At 45.6% G+C, this 12,182-nt stretch overlaps 1 protein-coding gene across 7 annotated transcripts in view; it reads left to right on the top strand.

Moving 5' to 3' along the window:
• Positions 1-9,856: 9,856 nt before the first annotated feature.
• The window catches only part of DCDC2 (doublecortin domain containing 2), a 183,591-nt gene continuing 181,265 nt past the window's right edge, over positions 9,857-12,182 (top strand). For 2 of the 7 annotated variants that reach the window (XR_014809738.1, XM_084967572.1), the window contains exon 1: positions 10,557-11,070. Coding sequence is in view for 5 of the 7 variants with exons in the window: in XM_084967572.1 (XP_084823698.1) it covers positions 10,778-11,070 (293 nt within the window). In the remaining 2 variants the exon portion in view is untranslated. Of the gene's footprint in view, positions 11,071-12,182 lie in introns of all 7 variants that reach the window. The other 5 variants (XM_084967569.1, XM_084967571.1, XM_084967570.1 and 2 more) reach the window with 5 other exon arrangements.

Genomic DNA, 12,182 nt, shown 5'->3' with positions numbered 1-12,182 from the left:
GGAATCCTCCAGGTGGCTAGTTAAATGCCTCCAGAAGGCATAGGACATTGGTGACTCCCTCTGAGGATTTCTGTAGTTTACAGTAAAGTGGCCTTATTGGCCAAAGAATCTCATTAATCATACCCCTTAGAATAGGATCTCCAGTAAAGTAGAGGCAGAGTTGCCTCTCAGCATCTCTGGATTAAACTCTCAATGCAGAGTTGTTTCTTGGTGGTGGTGGTGGCTGTGCCCATGACATGAGGAAGTTCCTGGGCCAGGGACTGAACCTGTGCCACAGCAGTGACAACGCTGGATCCTTAACCTACTGAGTCATCAGGGAACTTCCAGTTGTTTCCTACTTTAAAAAAAACCCACGTTGATATCTAAAATAGTTTCTCATTTGTCTTTTTCAACATTACCACATTACATTTTAATGGATTCTTTTTTTTTTTTTTTTTTGCATATACCTCTCTCCCTTACTTTCAAGGTCTCAAACCCCTATATTTTCTCAGGACATTTCAGGCTAGGGGGCTAAAATTGGCCAAAATTATTTAAGGCACAGCTTGGCAGGCTCTTGCTTGAAATGAAACATAAATGTGCATTTCATAACTGCCCCCCCCTGAAAATTCCCGCCCTTATCTCTAGGAGTTCCCAGGGAGCGAGCTCTTAAGTCTGCCCATTTTCTGCTCTAGCTCCTTTTGGTGCTATTTCCTACTGAGGCCTCTACTGCTTGTGGAGCCACGTACTGCCACTTGCGTACTGTTACCTCTGTGGGATGATGCTGTCTCTTGCCAGGTACCAGCATCATGGATGCTATGTCAGAGTCTGCAGGGTCCAGGGAGCCACCATCAAGGTGACTGCTCGCTGCACCAGAATGCCTTTTCTTCATCTCTCTTCCACGTTGTATTTTACACACACTATGAAAGGAGAACTGTTTGTGCTCAATGCTTCATAGAATTTATAGTAAAATGTCAGAGTCCCCATCATGGCTCAGCAGAAACGAATCTGACTAGCAACCATGAGGTTGCGGGTTCGATCCCTGGCCCCACTCAGTGGGTTGAGGATCCGGCGTTGCCGTGATCAGACTGCCCTCCTGCCACCATCCAGCCTCTATTACCAGGTTTACTTCTCTTACCGTCTTTTACTTTAGGATGAGGTTTTTTGTTGTTTTGTTTTGTTTCTCTTTTCCTTCATGTGATGCCTTAGTTTTTCATAAAAACACATTCCTGTTGGGCCCACCTAACAGTCCGGCAGACACAGGCAGACATATGCGAATCCCTGTAGGGGACAGAGTGACTAGGACACCTTCCTTCCTTTGCCTTCTCCCTCTCTGCCTCCCTTCCTTCCTTTCCTCTACTCTCCCTTTTTCTCTCACCTTATACACACACGTATACACTATTCATTTGCTCAACTATACGCCAGGCCCTGTTCTAATTACTCCATAGAGAGAGGGCAGTGACAGAACAGACCACGTCCTGCCCTCCTGGACAGTCTGGAGAGTGGCAAGTGCTACAAACAGGAACTAGAACGTGGTCTCGTGGGATGCTTTACATAAGGTTATTAGGGAAGGACTTTCTGATGAGCTGAAAGCTGAATGACCAGGACTCAATAGTATTCGAAAACATGGTCTGGTGTTGTCATTGCTCTGGCTCAGGTCACTGTTGTGGGGCAGTTTGATCTCTGGCCTGGGGAACTTCTGCAGGCTGCAGGTGTGGCCAAAACTAAGCAAAAAAACCCCAAACCCAAAACTGGTCTTCAAGCATCCATGCAGAGAAAACAGCAGTATCTGTTTTATTTATACTCTGCCTTTGAGACATCCTTTGCCCCTAAAGATGTACGAGGTGGGATTTATACTGACCCCCTCCCCGCCCGCCCCGTTGACTTGTTCCACTCATCTGGGCAAGGCGCTGGGGTCCGGCTTGAGAGGGACCCCATTTGAGTGGCCCTGCCTCACGGGGCTCTGGGTTGGAGGGATCCTCTGTAGATCCCTCTGGAGGGACAGCCGTATTCCCAACTCACCACTCTCTCTAATGAGGCCTCTGGGCATATGGTTTTCAGGGTTTCAAACCTCACTCCACGGGGAGGGGTGCTTCGGGGAAATTCCAGCCCAAGCGCAGGGTCACCGTGAGGAAAAGGCAGTGGGAGTCCACAATCCCCCTTGTTCTCAGGGAATCCGAGACTCCACCTAGTTAAGCTCTGGAAGGTGAAGAGCAGGGATTTTCTGGTTACCGTGGGATGTTCCTGATAGAGCAGGAACAGAAAACCCAGGTCCCTCAAGATGGCTGGGGGACTCAGGAGGCACTCGCATCCCCAGTGTCAACTCCTCAGAGGGGACAGTGATCACCACAGGCTGGGCCCCCTCAGGTGGCCTCTCTGATTTTTCCTGGCTCTGCATCTAGCCTCGCCGTCCTTGACCACAGGCTCCTCCAGCACACGCAGGCCTCCCCACCGACTGGAGTCAGGCCTGGCTTACTCCCAGGAGTCTTCCCAGGCTTATTCCACCGACTGGAGTCAAGCCTGGCTTATTCCCAGGAGTCTTCCCAGGCTTATTCCTCCATATTGTCTTTGCTCATCTTCTTTTCCTCAAGAAGACTCTTCTAATTCCTTCCATCTCTTCACTGTATCACATCCCACCGATTCTTCAGGACTCAAGACTCACCTCCTTCGGGTAGCCTTCCCCGACTGCTGCTCCCATTCATCTTTTCTTTGCCAAATGCCTAAAAAATCTTCCTCTCCCTCCCTTCCTCCCTCCCCACTTCCTCCCTCTCCCCTCCCCTTTCTTCCTTCTAAATAAGAACCAGCTTATTTGTCCCAACTCTTTTTGGAATAAAAATTAAATTTTGACTATATAACAAAAATATTTATAATGGTATGAAAGATAGAAAATATTAACAATAACACAAAGACATGTATGCACTCACACTGCCCCCACCAGCTCAAGAATGAGAAATGGTACCACTTTCCTACCATAGCTCACTCTGCTCTTGCCAGTTCTCACGCCCCCCCGCCCTTTGTCTTTCTGCCATTTCTTGGGCCGCTCCCGCGGCATATGGAGGTTCCCAGGCGAGGGGTCTGATTGGAGCCGTAGCCACCAGCCTATGCCAGAGCCACAGCAACGCAGGATCCGAGCCACGTCTGCAACCTACACCACAGCTCATGGCAACACCGGATCCTTAACCCACTGAGCAAGGCCGGGGATGGAACCCGCAATCTCATGGTTCCTAGTCAGATTCGTTAACCACTGAGCCACGACGCGAACTCCAAGATCTCATGCCCTTTATTCTCCCTCCCCCACCCTACCCCAGCAGGTAACCACTATCCTGAATGTGGTGCCTATTACCCTCCCTTACTTTTCTTTATAGCTTTACCATCATTTTGGATCCTTCGACAATGAATTCTTTAGTTCAGCATGCATTTGAATTTTATGCTATTGAAATTATACTCTACTCTTCTGTGTCTTGCTTTTTCTGACTCTATACTATGCTTCTGGACAACCCTCTAGGTTGGTACCTGCCGCTGAGTTCATTTTCACTGCCGTTATGCTGTTCTCTCATCTGTTATCTATTTTCATCCACATTTGGATTGCCCCTTTTCTTAGCATGAGAAATACTTCTATTGGAGTTCCCGTCGTGGCTCAGCGGAAATGAATCTGACTAACATCTGTAAGGAAACAGGTTCGATCCCTGGCCCTGCTCATTGGGCTAAGGATCTGGCGTTGCTGAGAGCTGTGGTGTAGGTTGCAGATATGCCTCGGATCTGGCATTACTGTGGCTGTGGCGTAGGCCTGCAGCTTCAGCGCCAATTTGACCCCTAGCTTGGGAACCTCCATTTGCTGTGGGTGTGGCCCCCTCTCCCCCGAAAAAAGGAAAAAAGAAATGACAAATGATTCCTGAAGTGGTTTTTCTAGGTGACAATCTCACTAGTGGTGGGGGAAAGTTCCTGTTTGCTTTCCATCCTTGATTACTCTGGTTTGTCATATCTTAAATTTTGCCAACCTGGGGGCAAAATCTTGGAGGTTTACATTTGAATTTCTCTAATTTCTAATGCAGCTAAACATCTGTTCATATGTTTGTTTATTTAGATTTCCTTTTTTGTTAAGATACTGTTCAAATAGTTGGCCAATTAAAAAAATTGAGTTGCTAGGGATTTTTTCTTTACCTTTTGGGATATTGAATAACCCTTCATATATTCTCAGTAATTGTCCTCTATTGGTTATGTATATTTTGCAAATATCACCTTCTAGTTTGTGGCTTTTGTTCTTCTATTTATAGTTTCTTTCTTTCTTCCCTCTTTTTTTTTTTTTTTTTTTTTTTTGTCTTTTTGCCATTTCTTGGGCCACTCCCGTGGCATATGGAAAGTCCCAGGCTAGGGGTCGAATTGGAGCTGTAGCTGCCAGCCTACGCAAGAGCCACAGCAGCTCGGGATCCGAGCCACGTCTGCAACCTACACCACAGCTCATGGCAACGCCGGATCCTTAACCCACTGAGCAAGGCCAGGGTTGAACCCGCAATCTCATGGTTCCTAGTGAGATTCGTTAACCACTGAACCACGACGGGAACTCCTATAGTTTCTTTCTTTGAACGGAAATTCTTCTTTTTTTTTTAAGTTATTGGTCACTTGAATTTCTTCTTTTTTTGGGGGGAGGGGGGTCTTTTTTTTTTTTTTTTTTTTTTTGTCTTTTCAGGGCCACACTCGTGGCATATGGAGGTTCCCAGTATAGGGGTCCAATCTGAGCTGTAGCTGCTGGCCTATGCCAGAGTCACAGCAACTCGGAATCTGAGTGAGCTGCGTCTTTCACCTACACCACAGCTCACGGCAATTCGGATCCTTAATCCACTGAGAGGCTAGGGATCTAACCTACAACCTCATGGAGCCTAGTTGGGTTTATTTCCGTTGAGCCACAACAGGAACTCCCAGTCTTATTATGTTTTAAAGGTCTGTGGCATATACAGTATGTCTCACATTTTCCGTTTCTGCCATTGGTCTTAATGTGTCATTCTTTTAATTACTCTCACCATAGTTGTGTTAATTTTATGAATCTTTTCAAAGAAACAACATTGGGCTTTGTTGATCATCTCTACAGTATACTTTTTCCTTTGTCATTTATTTCTGCTTCTTAAAAAATTTACCTTTTGATTTTCCTTTATTTTGCAATTTTTTTTTTAACATAAGATGAGAGTTTATTTATTTATTTATTTATTTAGCTTCTTAGGGCCACACCCACAGCATATGGAAGTTCCCAGGCTAGGGGTTGAAGCAGAGATTCACTGCCAACCTACACCACAGCTGCAGCAACACCAGATCCAAGCCGCATCTGTGACCTACACCACAGCTCACAGCAAGGCCAGGTATTGAACCCACATCCCCATGGATACTAGTCGGATTCGTATCCTCTGTACCACAAGGGGAACTTCTATTTATTTATTTTTTTAGCTTTTCTATATATTATCTATTATTAGAAGTTGGCAAACTATGGCCAGCAGGCCAAATGTGGCCCATTGGTTATTTTTCTAAATTAAGTTTTAATAATGCACAACCATGGAATCTGTTTATATATTGTTCCTGGCTTCTTTTGCACTATAACAACATCAACCATATGGCCCACAAAGTCTAAATTGTTTTAGTGCTGGCTGCTGGCTCTTTATAGAAAAAGCTTACTGACTCATGCATTAGATCAAGGTTGTTAACTACATTGTGCAAATTTTTTTTTTTTTTTTTGTCTGCTGCTTCTGTCAATTATTGACAGGTGTGCTATAAATTACAATTATGGTGGTGTGGTTCTAAGTTGTCTTTGTAGTTCTGTCAATTCTGCTTTATTTTGACTCTATGAGTATAAGATGAATGCAAATATATCTTCCTGCTAAATTGAATTTTTTATCATTAGGAGAACCTCTTTATTGTTCATGATCCCTTTTGCCTTAAAGTCTCTGTCTGCATTTAATATATAATCCTATTTCTCTTGGTTAGTCTTTTTTTAAATTGAATTATAAATTGATTTACAGTATTAGTTTCAGGTGTACAATATAGTGATTCAATATACTCCATTTACAGTTATTACAAAATAACAGCTAAATTTCCCTATGCTGTACAATATATTTTTGTTGCTTATTTATGTTAAACATAGTATAAAATATGTATACTATCTCTTAATCTTAACCCCTTGCTCCACTTTCACTCTCTCCACTAGTAACCACTAGTTTGTTTTCTATGTCTGTGAGTCTGTTTCTCTTTTGTTATATTCATTCTTTTTTTTTTTTTCTTTAGAGCAGTACCTGCAGCATACAGAAACTCCCGGGCTAGGGGTCAAATCAGAATTACGGCTGCCAGACTATGCCACAGCCACAGCAACACAGGATCTGAGCTTTGTCTGTGACCTACAACACAGCTCACGGTAACGCTGTACCCTTAACCCACTGTGGGAGGCCAGGGATCGAACCTGCATCCTCAAGGATACTAGTCAGGTTCTTTACCCCTGAGCCAGGACTGGAATTCCCCATTCATTAAAAAATTTTTTTTAAGATGCCACATGTAAGTGCTAACATAAGAGTATTAATCTTTCTCTGGCCGACTTATTTCACTAAGCATAATACCCTTTAGGTCCATCCACATTGTTGCAAGCAGCAGGCTTTCATTCTTTTTTTATGGCTGAGTAATATAGCATTGTACATATAGACCACATCTTCCTAATGCAATTGTTTATTGATGGACATTGGGTTGCTTTTATATCTTGGCTATCGCGCATAATTCTATTGTGAACATTGGGGTGCATGTATCTTTTTGAATTCGTGTTTTTGTTTTCTTCAGATAAATACTAGGATGGAACTGCTGGATCAGACGGTAGTTCTATTTTCAGTTTTTTGAGAAATCTTCATAGTGTTTTCCATATTGGCTGCACCAATTCATATTTTCGCTAACTGCACAAGGGTGCCCTTTTCTCCACATCCTCACCAACATTTGCTATTTGTGGACTTTCTTTTTCTTTGGCCATGCCCACAGCATGTGGAAGTTCCCAGGCCAGGGATTGAACCCACGCCATAGCCACAACCCTAGCCACTGCAGCAACAACACGAGATCCTTAACCTGCTGTACCACAGAGAATGCCTGGTCTTTTTGCTGATAGCATGATCAGGATTTCTCCAACCTTTCTGGCTTCTGAAATCCTTCTCATTTTGTTCAGTGTTGGGATTCTGCATAAGAGAGAAGAGCTCTAATACAAATTCAGCCAGCAAAAGGAGCAGAGAGGAAGGCGGCAAATATATGACTGTTTCTGTTGTTGTTTCTCTGCCGTGGTTAAATGTGTTCTGTGAGGCAGAGAAATGTGAATGTTCCAGCTTTGAACAAATGAGTAGATGGTGGCCCATTTATGGAGATAAGGAAGTTAGGGAAAAACGTTTTGAGGAAAGCATGAGATCATGTGAACATTTTGAGTCTTGGTGGCCTTTCAGATGCTCTATGGATGCTGTCCAAAAGCAGGGATGTGCTTCACACTGCCTTGTACTGACTCACGAGATTCAGTTGTTAAATTTCCAGGAATCTTAATCATGGTCATTATTAAAATTTAAACTGGGAGTTCCCATGGTGGTTCAGATGTAAAGAACCTGACGAGTATCGATGAGGACTCGGGTTTGATCCCTGGCTTCACTAGGTGGGTTAAGGATCTGGCCTTGCTGTGAGCTGTGGTGTAGGTCACAGACAGGGCTCGGATTCTACATTGCTGTGTCTGTGATGTAGGCTGGTATTATAGCTCTGATTTGACCCCTAGCCTGGGAACTTCCATGTGCTGCACCTGTGGCCCTGAAAAAAAAAAAAAAAAAAAAAAAAAACCACAAAAGCAAAAAATTTAAATTGAATAAATGTACAATTAAATAAATTACATTAAAAACAAAGATAATAAGTACTCAAAACACATCGACACCTACGTTTTACTATTATCTCTGAGGCTAATTGTCTATTGTATCTGCACGGTAGAATATGCCACATATTCTACTGCATGTACTCACTGCACATCCCTTGCCTTCAGTGGTGTCAGATTGGAGCTGGAAAATGTCCTTGTTTCACTATTCCAGCCACAAAAGTTGGCAAACGCTGCCAACCAAGGCCTTCCCAACCCTGTACACCAGTAATTACACATTTATCACCATATCACTGTCTAAGAGGCAACTAGATAAATGGGTCTGGGCACAGGGAACAAATCTGGGTTACATTCTGGAAGCAACAGATGTGGCTTTGCTTTATGGGCTAGCAACAAGATTTCACACTTAGAAGGTCCCTATGCTTAGTTAATTGCTCTGCTGCCACTGTCTTGAAATTCTTGATTTTTGAACAAGAGGGCGCATGTTTTCACTTCGCTCTGTGCTGGCAGGGGTGGCAGAAAGGTTTAGGTGGTCTGGGGGTTGCTTGATTTACTGCCTTCCAACCCTCAAAACAGGTTTTCCATCCTATTCACCTACTTGGTAGCACATTCCCATAGATATTTTCCCCATCCATTCTCTCCACTTGTGTGTTCTTCATTACCAACTCACAAAATTTCCTTCCTCTCTCTTTCCCCTCTGTCTTGTTCTCTTCTCTCTGATTTTCTTCCTTTTTTCCCCCCACATTTTTAAGGGCTGCACTCAACGCATATGGAAGTTCCCAGGCTAGGGGTCGAATAGGAGCTATAGCTGTTGGCTTACACCACAGCCACAGCAACCCAGGATCTGAGCCATGTCTGTAACCTACACCAACCACAACTCACGGCAATGCCAGATCCTTAACCCACTGAGTGGGGCCAGGGATTGAACTCACATCTTCATGGATACTATATGGGTTTCTTACTGCTGAGCCACAACAGGAACTCCCTCTTTGGCCTTCCTCTGAAAAATGTTAACTTTCAAAGTATTAATATATTAAGTAACTTTATAATCATTTTATAATTATAATAACGTTTCTGCCTCTGACTGCAATATCCCATCCGTTTACCTTTCAGACTGGTACAATATAGTGGTTAAAGTGGTTCTGGAATCATAGAAAACTGGGTTTCAGTTTTTCACAGGTGACCTGAATTGTTTCTTTGGTTTCTCTATGCCTGTTTCCTCACTGGGGAAAGAATATTTACCTCCGAACATTAAGGTAAATAATGCTGTGAACATTAAGTCAGATAATCTACTTTAAGTGCCTAGCACAATGTGCATGGTAGGTGTTCAATTAATGGCAGTTATTATTAACATTATTTTTATTCAGAGAAGGTGAATTACGAACAGCCAGTGATGACATTTCCACATGACACATAGTAGCTGGGTCTTAAGAGGAATAAAGGGAACACTAGCAGAGCTGGAAGATTTCATCTTTGAAAAAGTTTCCTGGTCCCACAATCTATAAATCCCAGAGCAGAATGGACAAAACACCTCTTTACTGAAGTTCTCAAAGCTTTGCTCCCCCACCGCCCCGCCCCAACACCCACTCTCCCTGGTCTTACCCAGACACCCATCCAATCTATACAAACAACACCGCCGTGGGCTCTTGGGCACAGACTGCCAGCTGGCCTTCTTGAAGCAGTGAAAAAACCTTTTCTCGGCATAAAGCTAGGCATATGGTAAGCACTCCAAATACTGTAGATTTTTCTTTACACTACTGTATCCTCCAACTTCTGGTAAGGTGCATGGCACCCAGGAGGAGTCCACTTATAACAGAGTGACTGCATAATAGTGCCACCCGGGCTTCGCCTTCATCCCCCACCCCTCAAAACACTTACTTCTCCAGTCTCCGCTGGAGGCAGCAGGCAAAGCCCAAGGGGATCCAGGAGCGCGCCAGGCCTAGTTCGCAGACTCGGCTCCCAGCGCGTGGCTGCAGTTGCTATGGTAACGGCGGGCAATAACAACTCTCTTCCCACTGGGGTGAAGGAGGCCCACAGAGGCCGCGGCAGCGGGAGGAACAGCGGGAGCGACGCGCGGCCGCCGCGGAGTTCAGCGCAGTGCCGGCGAATTCTCAGCACAGAGACCCTTCCCCTCCCCCATCTCACCTCGCCCGGCCCCGCCCCGGCCGCCCCTCCCCCCACCGGCCCTAGGGTGTTGGTAGGTACCCTGGCTGGGGGCGCCTCCGGGTACCGCCCCCATTGCCCTCCGCCTGGGGACGCGATTGCGCACCCCTGTGGGCGGGTTAAACGACGCCCGGAGGTGCTTCGCCAGCGCAGGGGCGCGGGGGTCTTGGACGCCTTTCTCTCTCCTCCCCAACCCCCTGTCGGTGCACCTTAGGCATTTATTTCCCAGCAAAGAAAAATCTGGGCAATTCCAGTTAGAATCTTAATTATTTTGGGAATAAACAGGAGATTGAGAGGTGAGAGAGCCAATAAAGAAAATTAAGCTAATTGTTAAGAGTAGCACAACTGTAATGTTATAAATTGAGTTTCATCAGACTTATAATTTTATGATTTGGGAGTGTGTGTGCTTTCCCATCTCTCTCTCTCTCCCCCTCCGGCATGCACGCGGGTTGACTGTTTCTAGTCCCCCACGCGGCTCCCGTATGGAGGGGGTTACACCTTGATTCCGCCCGCAGCCTGAAGCAGGTGCTGTGCACGCGCTGCGAGCGCTGATTGGTTGTGCAGACTATGGTGAAATACTTGAACGCGAACGGTGAGTCCTGCAGCCTCCAGGGTGTCCGCGGGGTGGACGCCCGGCGCACGCCGTTGCTTGGCTTTGACCCGTGGGCCTGCTTCCCGTTGGTTTCAGGACGCGACCCCGCGCAGCGTGAGCCGTGAGGCCGCTGGGGCGCCCGCGGTGCCTCCCCCTAGAGAAGCGAGCCGGGGCGGCGTCCCGTGGGGAAGATGAGCGGCACCAGCGCCAGGTCCAGCCACCTGTCTCAGCCGGTCGTGAAGAGCGTGCTGGTGTACCGCAACGGGGACCCCTTCTTCGCGGGGCGCCGCGTTGTCATCCACGAGAAGAAGGTGTCCAGCTTCGACGTCTTCCTCAAGGAGGTGACAGGCGGCGTTCAAGCTCCCTTTGGGGCCGTCAGGAACATCTACACCCCGCGGACGGGGCACCGCATCCGGAAGCTAGACCAGCTCGAGAGCGGCGGCAACTACGTGGCTGGGGGCCAGGAAGCCTTCAAGAAACTCAAGTGAGTTCGCCAGTCCCCACCGCCCACCATTTCTGGGGACCACTAAGGTGGATGGGGATAACCCCCACACCTCGCTGGGTTCAGGGGCTGTGACTGCGCAGGTTGATGCCACCTGACAGGTCCCGCTCCAGTTGGGATTAGAGGTTGAAAGTGGGAATGGAGAAGAAATTATCACTCAGGGAGTAGTAGGAATACACTAAAAATGTGTGTTTAAGGAACAGGAATCTTGAAAAGAAAAGGACAAAGAATTCAGGACTAGTTATTTGGAAAGAGTTAACACAAACATCATGTTAGACATTTGACCTTTTCTGTTCTGCTTTTTCTCTTCCCATTTTTTTTTTCTTGTAAGCTATCGCTTTAGTTTAAACAAAGACTTCTTAAAAATCACTTGGAAATATTGGATACTATATTGTCCCCAGTGCAGAAAAGTGCTTGTTGCATTTTCTCCCCATTATTTAAATTCTTTCAGCCTTTCAAGCAGAGCTGACCACGCCCCACTTGGTGACCCCTCCACCTGTCGCCTGTATCTTTATGCTTTGGGCATAATGCTTGGAAAAGTTTATTGGCTTACTGTATTTGTCTTACATATATGTCACCAGGTACCCGATGGTTAAACTTTCACGGACAGGGGTGTTAGTGATCCTTATCCTCAGTTCCTGGCAGGGAGCTCACTTATTGTGGGTGTTCAGTGAATTACAAACTGTGCTTAGGTCTGTGAAGGGAACAAAGGTAAGATGTGCCTCCTGGTCCTTTGGAGTTCATTCTCACAGGAGGCAGACCACATGCACACCAGTAATATGAATGCACAGTGCAAAGAAATGAGTGGAATTAGAAAAATAAAGTTATGTGGGAATTGAGAGAAATTATTCCTGGCGGGGGTGAGTACTTGAAGGACAGGTAGAATTTAATATTTTATAGATTTTTCTCTAAGCCTTATTGAGATACATTTCACATAACATAATCCACCCATTTCAGTGGTTTTTAGTATATTCACAGAGTTTTGCAACTGTCACTGCAGACTGTGAGAACATTTCCATCACTCCAAAAAGAAACCCTATACCTTTGCAGTTTCCCCTTCTCCCCATCCTGTAGTAACCACTAATCAGTAGTGG

This window comes from Sus scrofa, chromosome 7 (assembly GCF_054392235.1).
Source record: "Sus scrofa isolate SSC_HxYL_T2T_F1_AM1 chromosome 7, Sscrofa_HxYL_maternal_Yorkshire_Landrace_v2.0, whole genome shotgun sequence".
Lineage (NCBI taxonomy): Eukaryota > Metazoa > Chordata > Mammalia > Artiodactyla > Suidae > Sus > Sus scrofa.
This window is presented reverse-complemented; position numbering and strand designations above follow the sequence as displayed.